This window comes from Cyprinodon variegatus, unplaced genomic scaffold (assembly GCF_000732505.1).
Source record: "Cyprinodon variegatus isolate N-32 unplaced genomic scaffold, C_variegatus-1.0 Scaffold273, whole genome shotgun sequence".
NCBI lineage: Eukaryota > Metazoa > Chordata > Actinopteri > Cyprinodontiformes > Cyprinodontidae > Cyprinodon > Cyprinodon variegatus.
In genome coordinates this window covers 940,603-963,413 of record NW_015150726.1, presented here as the reverse complement: position 1 = coordinate 963,413, position 22,811 = coordinate 940,603, and the positions used below count along the sequence as shown (strand labels likewise).

General features: G+C 37.3%; 1 protein-coding gene across 3 annotated transcripts in view; it reads right to left on the bottom strand.

Annotated features, from left to right (window-relative positions):
* Window positions 1-7,600: 7,600 nt before the first annotated feature.
* Window positions 7,601-22,811, bottom strand: part of gnb1l (guanine nucleotide binding protein (G protein), beta polypeptide 1-like) — a 36,918-nt gene continuing 21,707 nt past the window's right edge. The window contains exons 6-7 of one of the 3 annotated variants that reach the window (XM_015383040.1): window positions 18,839-19,054; window positions 7,813-9,202 (exon numbers count right to left, since the gene is read on the bottom strand). In XM_015383040.1, the coding sequence (XP_015238526.1) occupies window positions 8,906-9,202; window positions 18,839-19,054 (513 nt within the window). In that variant the 3' untranslated portion in view covers window positions 7,813-8,905. Of the gene's footprint in view, window positions 9,203-18,838; window positions 19,055-22,811 lie in introns of all 3 variants that reach the window. The other 2 variants (XM_015383039.1, XM_015383041.1) reach the window with 2 other exon arrangements.

Here is a 22,811-nt window from a genome sequence, read left to right as displayed (position 1 = left end):
GCCTAACCATGACCCTTGCCCTAACCCTAACCATTACCGACACATACCTATCCCTAAACCTAACCTAAACTCAATTCACACCTTAGTCCTAAACCTAACCCCCACCCCAAGAAGAGAAACTTTCCTTATGGGGACCAGTTGTTGGTCCCCACAAGTACCTATGAGTCCCCAAAATGTAGCATATTCCTAGGAAATTGTCCCCCCCAGGTATTAAAGACATGGCCACACACACACACACACACACACACACACACACACACACACACACACACACACACACACACACACACAGACTACATTTATTGAAATTAGAGTAGGAAGGAACTAAAATGTTAAAGTAAATCTGGGTTAACCTTTTCCTATTAATATTTTTCAATAAATGCAACAAAAAAACTTTGGAGAAAAAAAAAATCTAAACCTCAAATGCAGAAAAAATAAGTTATTCAAGGGTAAAAGCTATTCTGTAAAGCATTTAGGTAAAATTGATGAAGAAATGAATGAAAATACATTTTGCTTTTTACCTTTATATTACCTGGTAGAAAAAAAAAAAATTCTCTAATAGTGGGCGTTAATTTTTCAACCCCTCCTCCAGAAGATATCATCACTCATCTATAATGCCACACTGGCTGATATTTTGAGAATGTGACCCCTCTGCTTGCCTGTGCAGCCATTTCCAGACATCTCCTATCTGACGTCCTACGAGGAATGCTTTGTTGTCAAGGTTAATCTCACTGGGAGAAAAATTCGACTTTGTGGATTTCTGGCCATCAAGATGCACAGGAAAACATTAGACTTCCTAACGATTCATAGCAATATGTAGGCCTTATTTAAGTATTATATATTTCTCTTTTCTCTCTGGCTCCCGTGGAGCAGAGAGCATGGGAAGCCGGGGCCTGAGGCCCCTGACCTCTGACTGTTAAATGGCTTGTAAAGGTGTCAGAGGTTAAATAATGTTTCCATTCATTCAAATCACAGCTAATTGGTTTTGTAATTTTTGTTTGCTTATTTTATTTTAATGACTAAAAATTCAGTGATAAGCATTTTGAAAATATTATTTTTAGATGTTGAAGAAACTTAGATGTAGCGGGTAAATTATTTATTTCAATTTCAAGAATTGTATTTTATTATTATCATTATTATTATTTTATAAATTGTGTAACTTAATTATCCGTTTTAAATTATTATTTAAAATGGCATTTCATTAGAGTCAAAAGTAGCCTTTAAATTTAAATAAGAGGAAATATAAATAAGTTATCGATGCTCAGAAGTTGCAGCGTTCCGTTCCTGTGTGTTTCATCTACAATATTTATTTGTTTGGTCGTAAAGCGGCGCCGTGGAGACGTGAAGCCGGGCGATAAGCACCGCCAGCCAGCTGCAGGTGTTCAGGATCAGCCTGATTAGATGGAGGGGGGGGTGTTAGGTTCAGGGTGAGGAGGACTTCAGGCAGGGGGGGTCAAAAGGCTAAATTCAGGCTAATTACAGGTTTCACGGTACACAGGCCACATCAGCAGGCTGTTTAGTGATAGCCTACTGTTCTAAATAGGGATGAGGAGAACAGTGATCTCACTTTGCTGAAAACTAACCTTCATGAAACTCTAAGCAGTAATCTTACTGGATTCAACAGGCCTGGGTTCAGCTGCTGTCATACTTTGATTCTTCTCTGAGCTGCTTATGATAAAAAAATAAAAAATAAAAATAGATGAGAACTATACTTTCATTCAAAAAAATCCTTTTTTTGTTTTGTTTTGTTTTTTTGGGGAGAGAAAATTAACCATTAATAAAGCTTCAAGGTATAGAGTTAAATGTTTAATCAGTGCCCTATTTATCCCCAAAATATTTGCACTTTTAAAATACTTATAAATGTTCTTCACTTGATATATTCAAAGCTTTAAAGTACATTTATTAGTATGGTGATCCTACAAAAAACATCTCTGCAAAAGTCTGTGTGAGAAGTCTGCAGGCATGTTTGTGTTTTTATGGATGGGGCTTCAAAAAAACAGTCCATATATATTTTTTTTTTTCCTGTTTTCAGATAGGGACTATACTAATTCATAAAATGAAGCACTTCATAACACCAACCATAAACCATGCTGTGAAGGAGAAGTGGGAAAAACAAGGGCTTTTATTTTATAGCCTTTGTTAAACGCGGTAAAACAACAGATTGGAAGTATTTTAAACATTCTCTAAATGGAAAGACATGATGATCGCTCCTAAAAGATTTCTGGAGAAGTTTGCTATATGAGGATTGCATTTTCTTAACCCACTTACTGCTTAAAAGCAGCTAAAATGTGTCCCACTCACGGCCTGTTGATGCATACAGATGATGATAATGACAGTACTTTGCAAAACTCTAAATCATGGGATTATTCCTGGTAACACTTAACATCCATCATTTATTTCTATTGTACGTGTTTTTTATTCAAATAAACAATCTCCAGCCTCAGCAGAGATCAGGCTTAGATGTTACGCACTAATAGGTCACTGGAGCTTGCTAGTAATAATTAATGTTTAAACATGTCTAATGTTTTTAAACATGTTTAATTTTTTAATTGATAACTCTGTGTATGCATTTAGAAATTAAAATTGCCCTAAAGCATTAATTTTACAAAAACTTTTTTAAAGACATAAAAACTAGCTTTATAATTTCCAAGTTAGCAATGACTTAAGTTTTTCTCCATCATATAGTTCTAACTCGTCTTAAACATCATTACAGCTGTCTACAACTGATATAGGCCTATATATGGAAGAAATTTGAACAAATCAGCAAGCAGAATGAATCAGGAAATAATTATAGAAATAATTCAGAATTGTTCTACAATTTAACATCAATACCTATATTTCACATTTTCATTTCATACATGCATTTTAAGATATAAACAAATTGGGGTGTAGGAAAACAATTCTTTCTGTAAATATCACAACATTTCATTAGAAAATATTTGTATTGATAAATAAAAATAATATCTTGATATTTCATGAGATGATAATGGTATTAAATCTAAAAAAAAACATCAAATGAATCTTAAATGGGAGTGATATTAATAAGCAAACACCCAGTTCATTGGCTTTCTTTTATATAAGACTTTTTATATAACCCCAGCCACTAGTTAGCAGCACAGATCTCTTGAGGTTTTCCAGTTTTACTATTAGAGCCTTTTTATGATAAAAATCACTATATATTGTCTTTAAAGTAAATATTGCAAATATTATAAAAATTCAACTTTGTTCTTTAATATGAAGCAGAGCAGTAATGCTCCAAAGCTCCCTTGTGGAAAGTGTGCCTGCTGGGGAAAATGAAACAAACTGCACACCAACCAAATGTGATCAGTATAGCCCCTCTGGAGTATTTCTGTTATTATATTAGATAACTATTATTATAAAAGCCCGAACAGCCATTTAAAATAAATAAAAGCTCATGTTTCCATTTACTTTTAAATAAAAAAGTGCAAAATATTTTGCAGTGAGGTACGGAGGAGGGAGGGAAGATCACTGGACAATCACTTGACACTCCAGGCCTATTGATGGCTTCATGAACTCGCTTTAGCAAAGCATAAAGCCTAGCTGCTGAGGCCTCAGCCAAGTTTATGAGTGGTTTTGAAACCAAACCAGCTTCACCAAACTGACTTAACATCAAAAAGACTAATTCAGCAATATGACAACATAAGATATGTCTGTTTCAGATGGGGACATATTTTCAGCACTAATGTCCTGATAGGGTAGTCTTGTTTTAACATCAAGCATTCAGAGACAGAGATCTAAGATTTTCAAAGCATCATATCATTGATTTGAGCAGAGGCTGCTCCGTGTTGCAGTGGGTAGAACTGCTGCCTTGCATCAAGAAGGTTTCAGACTCAATTCCTGGCCTGGGGTCTTTCTGCATGGAGTTTGCATGTTATCCCTGAGCAAGCGTGGGTTCTCTCTGGGTACTCCGGGTTCCTCCCACACTCCAAAAATATGACTGTTAGGTTAATTGGCTTCTCTAAAATTCTCCTTAGGTGTGAATGTGTTTTAATGGTTGTTTGTCTCTGTGTAGCCGAGCAATGGACTGGCGACCTGTCCAGGGTGTACCCCGCCTCTTGCCCGTAGACAGCTGGAGATTAGCATCTGCACCCCTTATGACCACGCTTAGGATAAGTGTGACAGAATGGACTAAACAGCAGGCTTAAGGTGTGTTTCTGGCTATTGCAGTACTCTAAAATCTGAAATAAGCAGCATTGATTCTTCCTGGATAATTTAATTTTCTTAAAAAAAAAAAAAAAAAAAATAGCTAAGTTCAAAACAGTCAGTGGTTGTGTTTTATTTTTATTTTTAGGTTATAAAGCCATTGCTGATAGTAGTGTTAAACCATGTGAGCCCGTTTAGACAGAAAAACCCAGATATCCACAGAAAAGCAGAGAGTTAAAGATTATTTGGTGCTTTGTTGTTACCTAAGGTATGTGGTATGCCTCTACCTCTCCCCATCTGGTCTGCATTAGAGGCCTGATAATGATGGGTTTAAGTGTCTGTTTTTGTTTGTTTTGCTTCCCATAGTTTGTGTCAGGAAAAGGCATTTGTTTCATTTAAGGGTCAACTGCAGGCGGTAAACGGCTAATGATTGCAGTAATGGTCAGTCAGCGAGGCCGGCTCGTTAATTGTTTTTACTTTCTACCCGAGAGAGAGAGAGAGAGAGNCAGCAGGCTTAAGGTGTGTTTCTGGCTATTGCAGTACTCTAAAATCTGAAATAAGCAGCATTGATTCTTCCTGGATAATTTAATTTTCTTAAAAACAAAAAAAAAAATATCTAATTCAACTTGCTCCTGTTTTTAAATATTTGTAATTGAGGTGAACGTTTTCATTTTTTGTATCGTTCCTGCATTTGTAAAGCGTTACTGTTTTTTTTGGTTGTTTTGTTTCTTCAAACAGCTGATCTCTATTGAACATGAGATCCTGCATCTCAATGAGACTATCTGTATTAATAAAGGCGAAATCAAAAATAGATAAAAATATTAAAATTAAAATATGAAACAGACCAAATCCAACAGGGGTGTTTCTTCCCCAAAAAGCTTGGTGTCAAACTACACGTTTACATTTGTGATGGTCTGACAAACAATCCTTTTATTTGCCTCAGATGCCTTCAGAATAACCATTTAGCATGTAATGATGGCATATTTGTTGTTATGAAGACGCTGTAACCCAATATGCCATTAGTTGGTATATGTTGATTTTTAACTCCCGTATGGTCTGGCTCACTGTTTAGTGGTAAGATGACCCATTTAGCCAGAGCCAATAGCAAACATATATATTTTCTATTTACTCTCCTGGTAAACACAAAGAATCAGTTGCCAGAAATAAAAGCTCTGATCAATCCAAAAAAGGTATTTTTATTACCCATTATGATGCCTTTTGTCATGGGCAGTTCTACAGGGCCAACGGGGCCCAGAGCCCCTATAGATCATGTTTTGGCCGATATTATGGCCCCTGTAATGAAGACATAATACTCAAAGAAATTCTAATGATCATATGCGCTGGTAAAGACATGGTTACTGAAAGGTCCTTTGGATCTATTTAATTTTTTTCTTTACAAATCTGGTTCTACTAATTATTTAAAAACAATAAGGTGATAGCTTCAGAGGTTTTGAGATAGGATCCCAGTTTTCATCTGCTAAATGTTTTTTTTTATTTTCAAAACAAATTGGTCACATTTTTACAGCTGAATTTATCAGTTTTTCTTGAGTTTTAATTCAAATTGTTTAGAAAACGGTTATTTTAACTTAAATTAAGTCAAAAATTTGTAAAATTCCAGTATTTCTGAATGCATATTGACCTAATAAGACATAATTTTAATTAAACTTAATTGAGTAGAAGTTTCACTTCATGCAGCTATCTTAATATATTTGAATCTCTTGCCCTGTTTTTTATTTCATGCTTTCCTGGCCCCCTGGTACATTTGGTCTAGAACCGTCACTGCCTTTTGTGTACAAAAATAACACAGGTTAGTTCTGTTTTCTTCCAGCAATATACTCTATGCAAACTTATAATGTAAACATAACAGGCGGACACCAATCAAGAAATAAGGTTAAGTTATTATTTTTTTTATATCACTTGGATTACTATATATCAAAAGCAGTGATTTATGAAATGATGGGACAGAAACACAGGCGCTTACGCACAGCTAGATCCATGGAACCTACCTGATTATGTCCCATCCCAAAACTAAGCTGACCTTTAACCTCAAAGGCCAGAAAAGACACACGTTAGGTGATAAGTGAAGCACAAGCCCCATTGTGCGGAGAGTCCCCCGTCCATTTATTGACTTCCTAAAGGATCCATTATGAGGTGATTTACGAGGTCTACGGCCAGCACCCCAGCAGCAGGCGCTTCTGAGGCCGACGGGTCTCCATTCAGAGCACATCTGCACCAATGGACCAGCATTTGATTTATCAGAGAATGGACGGAAGCTGGCCCACACCATCCCAAGTGTTTGTTCAAAGCCAACATGTATTTAGGAAGCCATCGTGAATGCAAGGTGTCACCACAGGGGTCAGGGACAAAAGGTATAGATGAACTCCTGCTCAGAGCATTGAAACAAGCCACTAAATCTTTGCCCCAAGCCCCCGAAATATCCAAAAAATCAGGTTTTGTGTTTCAACGATAGTAATTCTGCTGAACAGAATTTTACTAACAACACAACATTTGAAATGTAAAATAAAAAAAAGAAAAGAAAAAATGCAGCAACTTTGAAATGTGATGTTTTTGTAACAGTAGCAAACCAGCTTATCTGGCAGATGACCTCGTCCTTCCTCTGTTTCCTACTGGTTTCTCACCACTCGGCTCATCTGGTTCTTTGATATCTCAGGCCTTTCCTGTTCAGCGCGATGAGCTTCTCCACTCAGGATCATCCCGAGAGACAAAACCATTTATGAAGCAGAACGTCGGCCGTTTGAAGCTCTGGCCTCTGACCTCGTCTCATGGTGGGGTGTTCTAAAATATATGCTCCCATGCTGCTCATTGAATATATTATTTCATGCGGTGCACTAAATCTGCTCATATTGGACTAGCCTTTATGGAAACCTGACAGATCCCCATTTATTCATCCTGTTTTATTTATTACTAGCAACCAACGTTAATCAGATAACCAGTTTCTAAGTAGATACCATCTATGTTATAACACAACCAAATAATGGGGAAATCCACTAAACCAGCCCTCAGTTATCTTTCTCCTGGTCTTGGTTAACTTAGTCCAGGTCAAGGAGGGGTGGGGTGGGTTTGTGGGGGTTGAGCTAAATGCTGCAAGAATAACAACACAGGATTACAAAGCTGCTCAGGTGTGCCGTACGCCTCAAATTCAGGTCCACTGAAGCAAAGCTTCCGTCTGATAAGTCAACACAATGCCATAGCTGGAGAGCCTGAAGTTAGGCTTTAGCAAACAGGAGGATAAAGAGCTCAACTGCTGCTTAATTAAAACATTTCAGCTGGTCTAACAGCTCAGTGCAGCTTTTAATCAGACTCTTCAGCAGAGAACCCAGAGGTCTGAACAAAGTGGCACTTTGGTCTATTCAAAGCGGAGTACTGATTAAAAAACGAAGGAAAAAGGATTGTGGTTGTAGCAGTTCTTTATTCCGTACAACAAAAATCCAAGAAATGGTGCAGAATATAGTTTTTCCTTTTAAACCCTTAAGGGTTTTAGGGTAGAATATTTGTGTTTTTTATTGATTTTTGTATCTAATATAGAAAATGTAACTCTATCAGCTAATAAAACGTTTTTGACCTTGCAAATCTAAACTATTCTTTGATATGAACCCCAAAAACAAAAATAAATTGGCTTTAGTTCTTTGGCTTTAAAATGAACAACAGAATGTTACACAAATATGTTGAAAAAGGGTTTGCAAAAATTAAAAGATAAAAATATTAGTATGAAACAGAAGATGAAAGAGTAACTTAGATTTGGTCATTTACACATGAAATTTTATTTCTTTCAAAAATATGATGAACCTTTTGTTTTGATGCATTAATTTAGATTTTTTTAATGAAATGTTTTAGTCTTTGTTCTGTTTATTACCAAACAGAAAAGAAGAATGATCCAATCCTGATCTCTACATTTCTGACCGGTGCAGCTGCAGCTTTACTAACAGCACTACTCCTTAACATCTGAGTCAGAGAACTTAAATAAGGTTAAAAGAAAATTTCAACAATAACAACAACATGGACAGATATGATTGCAAAAAAGGAAGCCACTCATCATTTTCATTGGGGTGTCAGTAGATCACAGGCCGACCAGCAGCAAATAGCCCAACTAGTTAATCCAGCAAAATAAGAGTATGACGTGACAACATCTTAGAAAACAACCACATTTTATTACTCAAAATATTTAGTAAAGCCATAAAAATGTAAATAATTGTCCAACAATGTAGACATTTTTGTTGCTGAAACATGCTCAAACGTGTACAACTGTTTGAAAAACAAAATAAAGTTTTGTGTTGTAAATTTGAAACCAGTTTCTATAAAATGCAAATCTGATACCTGCCAATAATTACTTGTTTATATACTGCTTTACAATAAGGCTCTTCTTTTAGATGGCTAATAAATAGTTTATAAATATGTTATTAAATAATATGAGAACACTTTACAACTGATAAGTGTTTATTATGCTCTTAACATATAATGCATTCAAAATTTATGTTTTTAAAATGTTTATTTTATTTAGAAGGTGGTAACTTATTTTAAAATGTTAAATATACATAAAACTACATTAAATATATGGCTGAACAGCTTAGGTTCACATTGGTCAGTTTTGTCTGCTCTGCACCCTTAATAAACACTTATGAGTGAGGTATGAAGTATTTAATTAATAACATAAGGGGAGCCTTATTGTAAAGCGGTGAGTCAAACTGGCTCGCTATGAAACAGATGAGATTATGTTTTGATTTCAGTCTGTAGATCCTTGCAGAGCTTTGTCAGCCGTCTCGTTGTAAATGGACCACAGGCTGATGCGCTGGTCCTTGGATCCAGCAGCCAGCAGTCTCTGCCTGGGGTCCTGATGATCAGAGAAGGCCACGCTAAGCACCATGTCTGTGTGGTACTGAAGGACAGCCAGTGGTCGCAGCTTCTTCCAGCCGAATACTCTCACCCGGTGGTCCCAGCCTGCGGATGCCAGCAGCCGGCCATCATCCCTGATGCGGAGCTGAGAAACGCCAGGGTTGACCAGCACCACGCTGTCCTGCAGCTGTAAACCACACAGACAAAGGCCTTCAACAAACTGCTGGTTTATCAGAAGCACTTTCACATATTTTAAGACTAATTCAACAAGTAGTTTCTTTCTGATTTCTGTCTAATAAAATAAAACTAAATAAACCTACGAGTCAAACTGGATGAAATGGCAGAAAGTGTAAAAAAAAGAACAAAAATAAACAAAGAAAGATAAAAATTAGGTCACTAAATCACTCTCTAGGAAAGTGTGGCCAACAAAAACACGCACAAGGAGATGCTATCAGCTGATACGATGATGGAGGTCCAAGTGTGAGGCTGGATGTCGTAAACTCCCAGGACTCAATCATCGCCAATAAAACATTACGGCACGAGAGCCTCGAGTAAATCTCTGCGAGTCCCATTATTTGCTTAGGAGTTAGCATGGTGGGGGGAGAGTTACCTGTGTCGCAGCAAAAAGAAAGGGGGCCTCTAGCTGAAAAACTTGTTTGCAGAGACTCTGCTACTTCGAGCATCTCTGATGAATTACATTCGCACTGAAAGGTCTGGTCAGCAGCTGAAGACTTGATAAATACACCGCTGTAGCGTCTGCCTGCTAAAGATTAGCCATATACCCCCCCCCCCTGCAGTGATCTACTGTCCCAAGGACTGTATCAATCTCTCTAAAAGGGCAACATTGTGACATATTATAATAAATGGCTCAGATCTCCATCTGAAGGGCTTGCTGCGGCGGGCATTCCTGCAGAGCGAAACGTGCTCTTTCTGCAGCGAGGGGATATCTGCCGGATCGCTACATGGGCTGCAAACATCTGGATGTAGGAGAAATCAAACTGGACAGCGTAAAATTGACTTCATGAGTTGTGTCTGGGGAGACTAATGGGCCTTGGATGGGAGGGGATGTTGGGAGAATATACTGCATGCTTCTGTTCTGGGCAGGAACCATCCGCAAGCTGCATGTGGAAGATATAAGCCAGGTACTCAGAGCCCAGAGTGAATTAAGAGGAATGTTAGTGAGAGAGAGAGAACAGAGAGAGGAATGTCATTGATCAAGAAAATCAAAAAAAAAAAAAAAAAAAAAAATCTAATTCAACTTGCTCCTGTTTTTAAATATTTGTAATTGAGGTGAACGTTTTCATTTTTTGTATCGTTCCTGCATTTGTAAAGCGTTACTGTTTTTTTTGGTTGTTTTGTTTCTTCAAACAGCTGATCTCTATTGAACATGAGATCCTGCATCTCAATGAGACTATCTGTATTAATAAAGGCGAAATCAAAAATAGATAAAAATATTAAAATTAAAATATGAAACAGACCAAATCCAACAGGGGTGTTTCTTCCCCAAAAAGCTTGGTGTCAAACTACACGTTTACATTTGTGATGGTCTGACAAACAATCCTTTTATTTGCCTCAGATGCCTTCAGAATAACCATTTAGCATGTAATGATGGCATATTTGTTGTTATGAAGACGCTGTAACCCAATATGCCATTAGTTGGTATATGTTGATTTTTAACTCCCGTATGGTCTGGCTCACTGTTTAGTGGTAAAATGACCCATTTAGCCAGAGCCAATAGCAAACATATATATTTTCTATTTACTCTCCTGGTAAACACAAAGAATCAGTTGCCAGAAATAAAAGCTCTGATCAATCCAAAAAAGGTATTTTTATTACCCATTATGATGCCTTTTGTCATGGGCAGTTCTACAGGGCCAACGGGGCCCAGAGCCCCTATAGATCATGTTTTGGCCGATATTATGGCCCCTGTAATGAAGACATAATACTCAAAGAAATTCTAATGATCATATGCGCTGGTAAAGACATGGTTACTGAAAGGTCCTTTGGATCTATTTAATTTTTTTCTTTACAAATCTGGTTCTACTAATTATTTAAAAACAATAAGGTGATAGCTTCAGAGGTTTTGAGATAGGATCCCAGTTTTCATCTGCTAAATGNGCACCCCTTATGACCACGCTTAGGATAAGTGTGACAGAATGGACTAAACAGCAGGCTTAAGGTGTGTTTCTGGCTATTGCAGTACTCTAAAATCTGAAATAAGCAGCATTGATTCTTCCTGGATAATTTAATTTTCTTAAAAAAAAAAAAAAAAAAAATAGCTAAGTTCAAAACAGTCAGTGGTTGTGTTTTATTTTTATTTTTAGGTTATAAAGCCATTGCTGATAGTAGTGTTAAACCATGTGAGCCCGTTTAGACAGAAAAACCCAGATATCCACAGAAAAGCAGAGAGTTAAAGATTATTTGGTGCTTTGTTGTTACCTAAGGTATGTGGTATGCCTCTACCTCTCCCCATCTGGTCTGCATTAGAGGCCTGATAATGATGGGTTTAAGTGTCTGTTTTTGTTTGTTTTGCTTCCCATAGTTTGTGTCAGGAAAAGGCATTTGTTTCATTTAAGGGTCAACTGCAGGCGGTAAACGGCTAATGATTGCAGTAATGGTCAGTCAGCGAGGCCGGCTCGTTAATTGTTTTTACTTTCTACCCGAGAGAGAGAGAGAGAGAGAGCGGAGAGAGAAAAAAAAAAACGGTACACGGAAGAAAGGTCGTCTTGTGCCATTATTCTAAATGAAAGATGCCCGTGTGCGGCAGCAAACAGCCCTGGGCTGCCGTGTCACTATTCATTGAAGGTTTTCTTGGAGAAACTGTGTTTGAAATAAACGGCTGAGAAAAATCCAAACCTCTGATTCTTCTTTTGTTTTTACAATAAGCAAAGAAACACTTGCTTGATAAAAAAAAAAGAAGAAAATAATTTAGTGGAAAATCCACGTGGGCTGTTGTTTGCTGATAGTATTAATGTATTAAAATATGAAATGATTTATCCAACATAAGCCAAACTAAGAACAGAAACTCTGAACATTTCTCTATGTTGTTACAGAGAGTAATGTGGAATCAGGTCTAATTAATCCTATGGGCTTTTTCACATTTTATAACGATTAGCTTATATTACAGCCTTTACATTTATCGATACCAGAGGTTAAGTTGTGATAAATGCCTTAATCTTTTCTGCAGGAGCAGAATCTCAAAGTAACATGCTATAAAAAAATAAATAATAATTATCTGAACTGCTTTTCTTTACAATTGCAGGAAAGAAAACCATCAATAAAGACCTAAATATTATTACAATAAATGCAACCAACGCTTTTTTATTTGATATTTCACACAGCTGATGCAAGCATGTACTGATAAGTCATTTACAGCTTGTTTTCCTGGAATGGAAATATAACTTCAGTGACTAAGTTCTTTTTGTTACTGTTCAAAAGGGGAAGATGTCCTTTAAGTAAAAGCAGGTGTGTGTTTATCCGCAGAGTAAAGTACTGATTAAATAAACCTTAACAGGAACTCGCCTTAATGTAATAATAACAAATAAAACAATGATTAGAAAGAAGACCTGTAGAAAAAGGCTACGTTTAGTAAGAAGGTTATAAAAAACACAAGAACAATAAATTCTGCTACAAACATAAAAATAACGAGGGGAGGTTTAAATCATCTAAATTAAAGAAATGGTCAAGAAAAGCCTGTGTATTTGCTTATCAACAAACCATCTTGGTAATTCCTATGTTTTGGAATCTTTTATTTTTTTATTTAATCTCTCAGGAAATCCATTTTAATATAATATTTTATTAGATTTCACAGAGCTTAGTTTTTACGTAACATAATCAACTGTTTTGTTTTTTAATTAGACCTTCATGTCACCAGATAAAAGCTGCCACTGTGAGTGGTGACAGAATAGAATAGAATGGAATAGAATAGAAAAGACCGCGCCAAGAGAGCAACCAACAGCTTTAGTAAACGCTAGATAGACATCAGTCAGAAGTTTTTATTAGTATCTGGATATTCAAATCCAGCTGTTTGTGTCTCTGCTTTTGGTCGTTCCTCTTGGTAACAGTTAAATCTTCGTATAACTCACAAAGTTCTGATTGTTTTATTATCTGTTAATTCACATTAACAAAACCAGATTGACTCCAGACAGTTTGCTTTTTAGCCAACTATTGATATAAATTAATTTTGTTTCTATTTTAGCTTCAAAATGTTTTATTTTCTTTGTGATTTGCTACTAGAGCTCAGCACAGCTAACTGACTATTAAAGAAGTTGAGCTGACTTTAAATGCAGCTAATAACCCGATCTAAATCCATCAGAGCCTTTAGTTGTAATGGGGAAGTTTTTGTTCTTCCTGCTTGTGTCATATCTTACTTTCTCTTTTTTTTCCTTTTTCTAACACTGTAATAACCCATATGATGTGTGTTAGAAGAAACAGACACGCATGCTGCAGGTCTGCCTGTCCAAATGTCAGCTTTCCCCAGATGTCAGGAGGCTAACCACTTTAGCCTAACAGCTGGCTCCACAACACCTTCCATGGGTCTGCGTCTGTTCTGACACCACATCAGGATCCTCTTTTGTCCCATTTCATCTGACTCAGCAAATGTTGAAAGGAAGCCTCCACTCAGGCAGGTTTCAATCAAGGTTCGCTCCACTTTTCTCCCCCGGTCTTGGCACAAGTCTTGTTGTTAACGCTGATCTACTGAAACATCCCGTCATCGCTCACTCACTCGAGCCTAGCGGCCGGGAAGCTTTTTTTCACGGGTATTCCTGACACACCCTATCCCTGAATCCACAGCAGAGAGGAGATTACAGCCTTTTGTCACCCTGTCGGTTCTGAGCCTAGCTCTGGCTGACAGGATACAAACGGGTGACCAGAGGAGACGAGAGGAAGCATTGGGAGAGAAGGTCGCTGTTAAGACTCTTTGTTGTGTATGTAACAAAGCAGAAGTAAGGAGGAAGACATCAGGACAACAATTTCTACTTAGAGAAACTGTCAAGGTGACCTCTGGGTGGGAAGACTTTTACTGTCCCATTAAAAGATGGAGGAGGAGGACTTCCTGTGCAGAACTGTCATCAACCTGAGCTTGCTGTCAGCCATGCTTGATTTACTCTGCAAATCTTGCTGCAGGCAGCAGCTTCTTGCTTTTTCTTTCTCCTGAGCAAACACATCACGGCACTTGTCAATGCAGCCGAGAAATAATGCAAATGCATTCATAAAAATATATTTTTAGGCTTTTTTCGACTTGTCTAGGGGTTACAAGAGGTCAGAGTCTAACTAGAAGCCCTGGTCAAGATGTGTGACAGAGCCTTAAAACAAATGGTGATGGAGGTTTAGTTGCTTTCAATATTTACTGCTGCTCTACACTGATGATTTATTGTAGGTTTTTATTTTTAATTTTAACTAACCTCCTTACTCTAATAGTTTGAGTTTGTTATGCTTTTAAATGATTGAATACAATGTGATAAGTCAGCTTTTTTTTACAGAAACACATGGATCTATAATGAAGAATAAAAAGAAGAGAGAAATTCCCAATGTCACAGATTTACATAAAGACAAAAACATGAATAAGTCCACATCATATATCTAAATGGCTAGCACTGCTCTATCATGGCATAATTTCACCCTCACGTGGAACAGTACGTTTCTGAAGGGTGTCTTTCATGCAATTTTTCCCCTGATGGGCACAGGAGAACAAAAAGCTTCATAAAGCCGATTTATCTTCTGCATTTAGATATGAGCTGGTGGCTATTCATTGTGGAAAACCAAGACATTAGCCTCTCTAGAACGGCATGTTCTTATTCAATTCAATTCAGTTTATTTATATGGCTCCAATTCACAACATATGTCATCTCAAGGCACTTTACAGTTCAACCAGATCATACAGTCAAATTGATTCAAAGTTTTCTATCTAAAGAAAACCAGCTGATTGCATCGACTCATTGACTCGAAGGCAATCCCTCACACTAAGCATGCTTGTAGCGACAGTGGAGAGGAAAAACTCCCTTTAAACAGGAAGAAACCTCCAGCAGAACCAGCCTCAGTGAGCTTATGGATTTCCCAGCGTTCCTAAGATAGTATTTTACCTCAAATCTTTTGAAATTGCCTTTAAATTAATGTTTAACCACATTTAGGAGAAGAAAGCTCATTCAGACCCCTTTTCACACCCATTTTTTTTCAAGTGAGGATACACACAAGAATTTGACTTGTCTATATGTGTGTTCATGTGGATGTAGCGTTAGCAACATTAGCAGTTGCTGTGGTTTGTTTAGCATTTTGTCACAGTCTGGTACACTGTGGGGAAACAAGCAGCTAAACTTGGTGACTGCCTGCAGGTGAGTGCCTGATAGTTGAATCACTTATTTTGGTTTAGGAAACAGAGGTGATGATAGCGAGGTAGGCTAATGTTAGCACCCTTCCAGGCATTACCTAAATCCAAGCAGAGGACCAAAATCGTGCTTTGTGAAGAACAAGCCTGTTCTGGCTTTTCTGGTTTTTACAAAGAGCCTCAAGAGAAAAACTAAACCACTTTCACACCCTAGATTTTTAACAGTTTTAACATGAAAAAAATCATGAAACCATCAACATTAATGAAATGTGCCTCTGTGTCACATTAAACATTTACAACTGACCCCAAGGAAACAGGACGTTTTATATTCCTAATAAAAGGATTCTTCACATGCTGATAAAATTGAAAGCAAAAGTAAAGCTTAAATAAACACAAAAATATTTTGACCTTTGGCTTTTTTGTTTCTTTCCTCAGAATAAGCCTACAAACAGTAAAGAATGAATTGTTCAATTTTTCAATGTGAGTTAAATGGCTTTAACAGTGAGCACCACAAGGATTGTCTGTTTATTAATATACTGCGTATTTTAATCACTCTGACACGTTCCCAACAGCGCATGGTAGAGATGAAACAGGGCTGGAGATGATGCTTCATTACTATGAAACAATCTGAGGCCAGCAGGGTCACACAGCAGATAAAGGCCTCTGGGAGCCATGTGCAACACATTAACCTCCATTCCTCTGCCTATCTGTCTTTATCTGGCCCAGATAAGCTCACTTCATAGACTTTCAGCTTCATTAAATCATAACTGGGCTGTTTTGTGTCAAATTCAGCTTCCCCTGGATTTCACCAACACCATCCATCTGCCCTGCTCGGCGGTTCCACTGTTCTCTGAGCCGTAATGTGGGGGTAATTTGTGGGAAGTGAGATGCTGTGGCACTTACAGTCTCCTCAGTCTTTATTGCAGCTTCCCACTGTGAACTACTGTTCCCCTTACTGCAGATGTGTTTTTTGTTTGGCTTAGGGGCCTCTAAGGTTTTGATATTTTTATTACCTCTCGCAGGTCGTCCGTCAGAACCTATGGCCCGAACCTGCCACCCGGCAGGACCCCCATCCCGGCCTCCTTAGTCGGGCCACACAAAAATCCTTCTGTGGGAAGCACCGAGGATAGCTGTCTGGACGTCACACTGAGCTGCACTTCGGAGTAATTTAAAAGCCCCAACTGGATCCTTTCCCTCTTCCATGTGCTTTTCCCCTGTCATCCTCATCCTGGATTACACGCTGAATCAATATTTTGTTGCTTCAGCAAAATAAACCCAATAACTGTTCGCCTCCTGTTTATGGTATACTGACTGAAATCCTTCGCGGTGTTTGTGCAGACACATATTCAGGGTGAGAAAACGGAGCTCTGCAAATATTTCTAATTCGAGCGTTCATTTGTAAAAAGCCTCGGAAAGAATAATACGCCTTCTCTGAGCAGGAGTCCACTATATCAGCCTAAGGTTCCTCTTGGCTTTGATTCATGGGGCTTGACTGAAAAATAGAAGCATTCCTATTTGCTCATGAAATCAAGAGAAAATACAGCTTCAAATGAGGCATAAAGTCTCTGAAGCGTGGGCTGTTATGTAAAATGAATTATGGTATGAAAGCTGATGTGATCTCTCTGAGTGTGGCAGGGGCTCTGGAGTATAAACTGGAGCACTGGTAAAATACATGTTTATGAGAGAAACTGTGAGTGCCGCAGCTCAAGTGTTCAAATTGTTTAGTTCCAGCTTTAATACTTTATTATCTCCCAGGAATTATCTAAATCTTCATTTTTATCACTATAAGAAGTATTAAAAATAAATGTTTCATTCCTATAATTACTGTTGTTTTTGGATCTATAAACCAGCTCCATTGTCTTTCAGTGTGTCTGTGGGTGGCTTGACTCTGGATTGACAGACTCAGTCTGGCCCTTGGCCCCTAGCCCTGCCAACACTGTGTAACCAGCAGCTGATTTATGGCCCCTGGAGCCCCGCTGAGCTTCTTCCTCTTTGGCCCCTGATGTTTTCCAAGCAAGTCGGGCGAAAGCCAACACTTTGCTCTCCTCTGGTACCATTTATTCCACTCCATGGGATTCAGACGACCGTTGTGTAACAATCAGTTAGCAGGTAAGGCAGCTCAGCTCTACCCCTTTGAGCCGTCATTGATTATTCATGTTAGGAGCCACAGTGATGTCATATTGTGTGTGTGAGACATTTGCTGTAAAACTTTATCAAACTAATATTTTTTAATATTACTTTACATTTTAACCAGTTAGTGCAGTTAGCACAGGTAGCATTACCACAAAGGCATCCCTAATTCATGACTAAGATTTACAAAAAATAAATACAAAATCCAATTTGTTTTAATAACATGTAGAGTCTGGAAGCTCAAAAGAATAAAACAACCTTCCTGTTATGTGCTGGAAATGTTGCTCTCTCCAAATCTCTTTCAGCAAAATACAGTTTCATTGCACACATCTCTTATTTCTAAACATTTATTAAAACAAAAACTTGCTAAATTACAATTTTTTTATGAATGCACCGATCCACCACTTATTACTTCTGATCGATACTTGGATTTAGATACCTGCCATTACTTTTCCAATGCCTGAGCTATGTTTGCTTTAATGCTATCATCATTACTGTTGGTTGTTTTAAGGGGCTTTATCAATGTACACATGTATAAAATCCAAAAGGCAACTTGAGTTTAGAATAAAGTCAGAAAAGGAAGTCATAAAAACAGTAAACCGTGTTAACAGGACAAATTCCATCCTTATAAACAACAAATATCAACTGTAAGGGTTAGAATTAATATTACAAAGATATACTTTCCTAATGTTTAAGAGACTTTACCAAACTTAAATTCATCATAGAAATAGACTGAATTCATCTCCCCTTATGGATCAGTTCCATATTACCGATACTACATCTAGAATTTTCTTTGATATCTTAACTGATATCAACAACCGATCGGTGCATCTCTAGTTTTCTTCCCAAGGTAACAAAGGACAGAGATCGTCTGTTCTTCCAACCTGGTGGCATTCTGTAAGATATATTCATAGATGTGAAAAAGACTGGATATTTCCTTCAGAAATTTCCCATTTGTTGGTCGTTTGTGTTTGCTTCTCTAATTTCGTGACATAATAAGAAACCAGAATAAAAAATTTTGACAACAGGATTCAAATGTCCTAACTTAACTTTTTCACATTATAAAAGTCAGCAAATAAATTATTGTAACACATAACTGGCTAGAAGTTATTAATAAATCACTCTTTGGCAAACTGATGCTATTTATTAAAAAAGTAAATTAAGGTTTTAGGACTAAAAGTTGAAGGTTCATAAAACTGTGAATGGTCGACAAAATTAAAAATAAGTATCACTGGGAACTGCTTTGCTTTAAACAGAAGTGAGAGACAAGGGGACTGGATATTGGAGTGGACATTTTTAGGCTCCCCAGAGTTGTAACCTAAAAACAAACATGTCAGAATCAGCTGGAGAAGCGCTGATCCCCCTAACCTGTATGTTGTTCTGGCTGTCCACCATCCACGACGAGAGCTTCTTCTCACAGGAGCCTGATACGCCCCTCCGAAGCCTGGGGTCAAAGGTCAGGCACATGACGGGCTCGGGGTGGGCTTTGACACGGCTCAGTTCGATCCTTTGGGTTACGTCCCATAGCAACATTGAACCATCCTCATATCCAGCAAACAGGAGAGGTCCAAGACCTGAATCTGGCTGCAAGGGGGGGGGGGGGAATAATAGGAGAGAGGAGGAGGGACAGCAGGGAAGGAAGAATAGCAGCATGAGTTAAGATAGGAGATGAGCACAGGGCATTCAGAAAGCCACAGAGAGCGCTGCGTGTTGCTGGGAGCTGAGAGGAGCAGAGGTTATCAGGCTGGAAGCTCCAGCTGACACTCCGAGAAGCCGTGGCCTCCATTCATCAGCCTGATGCTCTCTGCGGCGCAACAGGGGTTTTATTCTGCATCGGTATTACCTACTGCTTGCTTTCTTCGTCTATCAGTATGCAAATAATTAGCTTTTTTTTATTTTTTTTTTTTTATATATTAATACATTGAGGTATATTAAGATGAATTTTTGTCTAAAAGTCACAACCACCCCAAAAAGCATTTTAATTCCATATTTACCAGATATGCCTATAATAACTAAGAGATAATAATAACTGAGATAAAAACATCTGAATAATATTTTTTCCCAGTAGATCCATGTCCACTTGTCCAATGTCCTAATTTTTCACTAGGAATTTAGGTCATAAAACAATGTAAACACAGTACATGATAGCAAAAATTATGTTTTCTAAAAATTGATACATCTTTTCATTCATTTTACATACCATTTCTTTCCATTTAATTAATTTAATCAATTCTATAATTGATCTATTATGTCATTATGGAGCTGCTTTATCTATTTCAGGTTTTTTTATTTTAGTATGGGTTTAATGGTATCATATGAGTGTTTTTACTTTGTCGAAAGCAAAAAGTAGAGTCTTGTTTGCTTTATAAATAAAGCTGGGATGGTATTTATTTCTTTAAACCTCTGAAAAAAGGTGTCTGCGATTATGTTTCACCAAAAAACAATAACCTGCAAACACAACAACCCCACCATATAACATGACGGTGGCAGCATCATGCTGCGGGGATGCTTTATCTAAAAGTGGATAAGGAATCTGATTGGTTGATGAGAAGGTGGATGGACAGAATACTTAAATACAAAGCAATAAGGACATGAAAAAAGGACAAGTCTGGAGCAGATTTTCACCTTTTAGCTTGAACTATATTTATGCATTAAAATGGTGTCGTCAAAGTTTTTAAGATAAGATTCAGATTCAGATTCTTATTATAAATAATTTTCATTTTGCTTCATTCCATGACATAAAATCCCAGTATTGGTCCAGTTATTTGTGGTTCTTGGAACAAGATGTCAACATTTTAAAGGAATATACAAAAATTTAGATACAATATATGCAAAGAAGCAGTATGTAGATAACATGTATTCTTATTGAAAGGGAAATTCTGGTAACATTTCAACATACTAAAGAGTTAGGGCAGACTGGATTGTTTGGGGTTCATAACAGCTGCATTTTCTTCAGATGTCAATTTCTATAAAGAAATATATTAAAAAACATAATGTCTTATTTTCAGTTGAAGGATCACCCCAACAACTACATACCTGGTCGGCAATGGTCTGGACTAAACAAAGATAAGCACTCGATTTAGACTTCAGACCATCTAGGAATAGGCACAGATAATCAGCGTAGTGCCGACTCTACCTTTTGTTTTAAAATAACACCAGACATTAAAAAAAAAGCTCAGTGCCATGCAGAAGCCAGGAGGGAAAGAAATTTTTTCCATATGTGCACACAGACCGCGTCAGCCATTTTTCATCCACGTTCAAGTCCTCTCCTCTGTTAACGCTCCATATTTCTCTTCTTCCAGCTTGAAACAAATTATAGACAGAGTCGTGTACTCCTTCCAAACACATCAGCGAGGACGAACACGGAGGGATTATGAAAACAAATAAAAACAAGTGAAAATCAGTGGCCCCCTGCTTGCCGGCAGGGACCAGGCTAAGCGTTCCAGATTGGGGCCCAGCGTTTCACTTAAGCGAAGGACCTCCTTGATTGATGATGTCATGGGTCGGAGGTCGGGGAACCCTGGGTAGACACCTAATTCATTATATCCTCCACAGGCCTTTCTACAAGAGGGCTCTCTGCTGGAGTGGGGCTAGGGCATTGGGTGGAGATTCATCACAGAGGAACAGCTGCAAAGACAGACGACTGGAAACTGCCCAGAGAAGAAGGACCAGAGGAGGAAACGCTGCTGTGACCATCAGCCAAGGCTTCATGGTTCATAGCTTCAAACTCCAAACTTAAACATTCATTTAAACTTTTTAAAAAATGACTAACCTTCTACTGGACTTTTATATAATATCTGTTAACATAAATAACATAACTGCAGAAACTTTTATCTAAATAAGTAATTTTTTCTTAAAATGAGTGAATTTTTTCTTGAATTGAGGAGGCAAGTTAGACACTTTGCCAATGGAACAAGACAATTTACATTTAAAAAACAAAACAAAAAAACAATTGCATTGTCTTATTTCAAGTGCATATTTTCTAATTATTTTTATTTAAAGAGTAAAATACGCACTCTATTGGCAAATTGTCTTATGTACCTACTTAAATTAAGGTTAAATGCACTTAATTTAAGATTCTTTTTTTACTTATTTATATATTGATTTTGCAGTGAATATATGATATGAAAGACATTTTTTATTTGGAAAATCTTCAGTTGCTGATTCAAACGTACTCTGGCGCTTACAAATCTACAAACAACTCATTGTTTTTCTTTCTTTACATTGTTCTTATCAGTCTTTAAATCTATCAGACTATGGGGGCATCTCCTGTCATCCGTTCTCTTCAGGTGACCCCATTAGTCATGTTGACCTTTCTGGTTATGTTATTCTTTTTTTCAATACAGTCCTCATCTTAAGCTTTTGAGCAGAGACCTTACGGTTTAGGTTAAAATGTCTTTGTATATGCAACTAATCATTATTTCATCTGTATTTACAGAAACCACGGTGTTTCACTATTGCTATGATGTGAAGCGCTTTGTGGTCCAAATACAACCTTTAAAAATGCGGCCCAGACGTTTAGGTCTGGGTTCTTCAGACCATCATGGATTTTTCCAGAAGATTTCAGGAGACTTTAGTCAGGCTTAGATGTTTTCTTTGAAAGAAAAGGGATTCTGTTTTCGAATCCTTAGACCATGGAGAACTCAGGTGAATGATGAGACATATGGAGCACGACCAGCACCTGACTGGAAAACCTGCAGCCTTTTCAGAGTTAGTGTCAGACTCTTGGAAGCCTAACAGGCCAGTTTTCAGTTAGATTTTTGTTTTTACTACTTTAGAAAAACATTTTGCTTCTGTAATTTGTTGGGGCTTTTTGCAATAAGGAGTGAATGTTGTTACGTCATTGTTTATTGATATCTGAAAAAAATGAGAAACACTTTAATCGGATAAAGGTTTTAAGAATAATTAGTTTTCTCAATTATTTTTTCAAAAGAATTTTTTATGTTTAAGTTATTTGATTAGATTTTTTAATGTCATTTTTTCATAAAAATATTGTTTATGTTTATTCTGATTTTTTCTTCAAATTTTATGTACTTTTTTTATTTTAGATTTTGTATTTCCTTTTTTCAAATTAAGAAGAAAATTTTGATAGATTTCATTTTTTGAATTTTTTTCTTTTTCTTTTGGTTTTTCAGTTGAGTTTTCCGAATTGCATTTTTCTCAAAATTGTGTTTCGCATACTCTCAGATTATAGGAATGAAACATACAGATCACATACTCTTCAATTCAATTCCAGTACAGATGCAAAAATGTAAAAACTTTTGGTACTAGCAGTTTTTACCACCTACAAAACACTTTATATTCACCTCCAGCTACTTCAAACAGCTGGGGCTGCGATTGG